Source organism: Phalacrocorax aristotelis, chromosome 1 (genome assembly GCF_949628215.1).
Source record: "Phalacrocorax aristotelis chromosome 1, bGulAri2.1, whole genome shotgun sequence".
Taxonomy (NCBI): Eukaryota; Metazoa; Chordata; class Aves; order Suliformes; family Phalacrocoracidae; genus Phalacrocorax; species Phalacrocorax aristotelis.
The window spans coordinates 161426659-161430654 of record NC_134276.1 but is presented as its reverse complement, the minus strand read 5'-3'; the positions used below and the strand labels follow the sequence as shown (position 1 = coordinate 161430654).

Genomic DNA, 3996 nt, shown 5'->3' with positions numbered 1-3996 from the left:
AACTTCTGAGATGTTGAAATAAAAACCCAGACCAGTAACTCTTAAAAACTTGAACTCTCCGTACCAAAGACATTCCTTTTTTCTTTCATTAACTGCCTTGTTTCAGCTATTTCCAGACAGGAATAGATCAATTTTTTATAAAATGCAATAGAAAGGGGTAAAAATAAAGGCAAAAGCTATTTACAGAAACCAATGGGGAGAGTACCGAAACGCCTCTAGACTTCTCACTTCTTCTTGGGTGATTTCCGGGCGCTGGACTTGGCTTTGGGTTTCGACCGCTTTGCCTTCTTGGGCTTGGATGCCTTCAGCGACTTGGCCTTAACAGTCTTTGGCTTCTTGGCTTTCTTCGGGCTGGCCTTTGACTTCTTCTTGGCTTTCCCAGCAGCAGATTTGGGCTTCTTTGCTGGTGACTTGGCTTTCCTGGGCCTAGCCGCTTTCCGGGGTGATGTGGATTTCCTGGCTGCCTTCTTCCTCTTCCTTGCTGGGGACTTCTTCGCCTTATCAGCCTTGGCCAGGCGGAAAGAGCCGGAGGCACCGACCCCTTTGGTCTGCTTGAGGACACCAGTGGCGAGCAGGCGCCGAATGGAGAGCTTGATCTGGGCGTCAGCGTGCTGGCCCACCTTGTAGTGGCTCTTCACATACTTCTGGATGGACTGGCGGGAGGAGCCGCCACGGCTCTTCTCGGCCCGGATGGCTGCTGCGATCATGTCCGAGTAGGTGGGGTGGGCTGCTGGCCGCCGCGCTGCCCTGGCCCGCTTGGGTTTGGCGGCTGGAGCTGGGGCCGGGACCAGGGTCTCTGTCATGGTTAGAGCTTCACCCAGTGATGCCCCGCTATCCCTTCACGGCAGGAAACCTGGCCCACCCGGCCTGGGACCCCTGTCCCTGACCAGGGAGAGGCTGGTAAAGAAGCGGTGGGTAACAACAGCAGGAGAGCTGGTGTGCTGCTGCTGCTGCTGCTGCTGCTGCTGCTGCTGCTGCTGCCGCCGCTGCCGCTGCCGCTGCCGCTGACCCCGGTGCCGCTGCCGCCTCTGCCGCCGCACCCGCCGCAGACGCCCTTTAAAGGCGGGTTGCGGACCGCGGGGAGGACTGCCCCGCGCGCGCCGCCCGCCCACCCGCCGCCGCCGCCACCGGCGTCCCCGTGTGTCCCCCTGCCAAACCCCGACCCGACCTGACCCACCGGGCTGGGACAGGGAGGGACACTGAGAAGGGACACTGGGGGATGGGGAGGGACACTTGAAGGGGGCTTGGGGTGTGTGTGTGTGTCACTGGGGGACAAGGAAGAGAATTTGGGGGAACACTGGGTGGGGACAAGGAGTGACACTGGGTGCGTCACTGGGGGACAAGGAGGAGCATCTGGGGAGATATTATGTAGGGACAAGGAAGGACACTAGAGGGGACAACAGCAGGACAAGGAGGAGCGCTTGGGGAGTGGTGGACAGACCCCATTTGGGGTGGGGAGAAGGAGAGAAACTGGAGGAGGACACAGGGGGACACTGGGGAGACAGGGAGGGACATGGCAGGGACACTTGGAGCAACATCAAGATGTGGAGGGAAACTTAGGGGGACACAAGGAGTGATACAGGTAGAAACATCAGGGGACAAGGAAGGACACTGGGGACTACACTGGGGCACAAGAAGGGACACTAGAGGAGACACTGGGAGGTACACCAAGGAGAAATGGAAAGCACTGGGCTCAAAATAGGCTCAGCAGCAGTGCTCCACAGCCCAATGCCTCTGACCCCCTCCTCTGCCCTCTTTGCTCCCCACCAGGTGTTTTGGGGACATCAGCTCAGCCCTCGCATGTGTGTGGCAGGGGTCACAAATAACAGGCTGTCCCCTTGTTGGGGGACACACAAAACTGCCTGTGAGGAGGCAGAGCAGGGACTTACAACAGTGACAATCAACCATCCTTTCCCAGCTCAGTGAGCAGTCGGCTGTTCCTGTGAGATTAAATATAGCTGCTATCATCACCTTGCCCATAGGGTTTAGATGATGTTTTCCTCCTTATTTCTTAAAAACACGCGGGTGCAGCTGCCTGGTGCCCACCGACACGCTGTGTGATGCTCAGAGGTGAACCCCAGCACCTCCAAACCCCGCAGCACTTCAGTGGGCCATTAAAATACACAGCCAAAACCTGTCTGTAATATTGATGCACCCTGGATGCCCAGGGGCATGAAAATCACCAGCCAGGGACACACAGAAGTACACATAAAAATAGATATATAAATACAAATAAATATAAACATAGAAATATAAATAATAGAAATAGTAGAAATAGTAAAGAGAAATATTTGATGCCCCCTCCCTGACATACACACTCTGTCCCAGGGTGAGGCACTCGGCCCCCTGATGCTTTCCCACTGGTGGAAGGGCCACCGGGACATCCCCTTGTGCCTCCCGCCCTGGGCTGCTCTTTCATATGCCCTGCTTCATTTGGAGAGTGGGAAATGTTCACAGCACCTGCAAACCACTTGATTTTATTAAGAGCAAAAAGCTCCTCATTGTGGAGAGGAATAACCACCCTCCCACCTCCCCTGGGTATTTTTTTTTTTTTGCTTAAGACCTAATGAATACATTGCTTTCCATCCCATACGGAGCGCATGGGCAGCAAGCTCTGGTGGCCTCTGCATAGCGCTTTGACCAGCTGCAGGACCTTTCATTTTTCCTAGCCAGGAATAATCTGCTGTCACTGTCTGCCTTCACGTAGGCAACCCAGGCACGCACAGATAAGGTGCCGTGTGCTCTTATTTGCATCCAAGGTTTTAACCGTCAGAAGCAGCTCGTCCATATGGCAGGCTCTGAAGGTAGACAAGGGAGTAGGGTACAAGCATCGGCCAACCTGTGACAACCCAAGTCCTCTGGGTTGGCACAGTGCCGCTGGCCGACCGCAGAGCCTCCAGCCTTAAAAACCAAGCTGCCATTATCAGGGCAGCGCAATGATGCAGAGGCAAGTGGGGGGAGGCAGGGAGGAGAGCAGATGCTTTACCTAACTTTAGACAGCTGAAAATTAGGGGTCTAATCTCAGCCAGTCACCTGGGCAGCTCCTGCAGCCGACCAGGGCTTCTCAGCCTCCTCTGGCAGGTGGCACTGCCGGCAGGCAAACACCCTCTCTCTGTGGGGATTCCAACCCTTCATCCAGACTAGCTCCCTAAATTTTAACCAGTCAAAATAGGGGGAAGATCCCATGACAAGTGGCTCGGTGGAGGGAATGCATACTGGTGGTCACAGCTCATCAGGCTGCTGCTGGCCTTGCACATGGTGGAGATCCCAGTCAAGGTAACCCCTAAGTGCCCCACTTGATGTTGGAAAGCACCCCTTGAACCCTGCACTGTTATACCAATGCATCCTTAACATGAGCTGGCCAGGATCGAGAGGGATTTTCCAGCCCCTGGCAGGATGCCAGGGCTGGAGATGGGATGCAGATGCTGCAGGGCAATGCAAGCCCCGCTACCGCTGGGAAGTGGGGTCCAGCACCACCAGCACCCTACTGCAGGTATCGGGGAGGGCTCATCCAGAAGTAAAAATGATTTGCAAGGGCCACCCAGTCCCCCATCCCTGTCTTAGGCTCATGCCTGTATTTTGGCCACAGGAACCTGCCACCATGCCCAGGGTGGGGTAGCTTACCACCTGTACCCCCTTTTCTCCTCGAGGAGAGCTACCCAACTGCTCTGAGCTTCCTGTGTCTCCCATTTCTGGTATTAGGTGGCAGAGATTGGGAAATACTGCTTCTCCCAGTATTGAACCCCAGAGGACAGAGCCTGGCACAGGAATCCTCTCCATAATCCCATTTACCTTCCCCTCTCTCCCTGCGCTGTGTTCAAATGGACCCCGCAGGGATTTATACACTCCCAGCTGCGGATTTTGTTTTAATTGGTCAAACTGAGTCCATCGTGGATGTGCTATGGATCTGCCGGGTAACAGCCCCTGCCTTGTAGGGGCAGGATGGCAGTTCGTTGGCATCCAAGCACACCAGGGCTCTTCTGGTAACTAATGCCA

The 3996-nt window shown here is 55.2% G+C and overlaps 1 protein-coding gene across 1 annotated transcript; it reads right to left on the bottom strand.

Moving 5' to 3' along the window:
* On the bottom strand, nt 1-1170 carry H1-0 (H1.0 linker histone). Its single transcript, XM_075076940.1, has one exon. It carries the CDS (start codon nt 801-803, stop codon nt 225-227), a length of 579 nt encoding a protein of 192 aa, XP_074933041.1. The 5' UTR covers nt 804-1170; the 3' UTR covers nt 1-224.
* Between the last annotated feature and the right edge of the window lie 2826 nt (nt 1171-3996).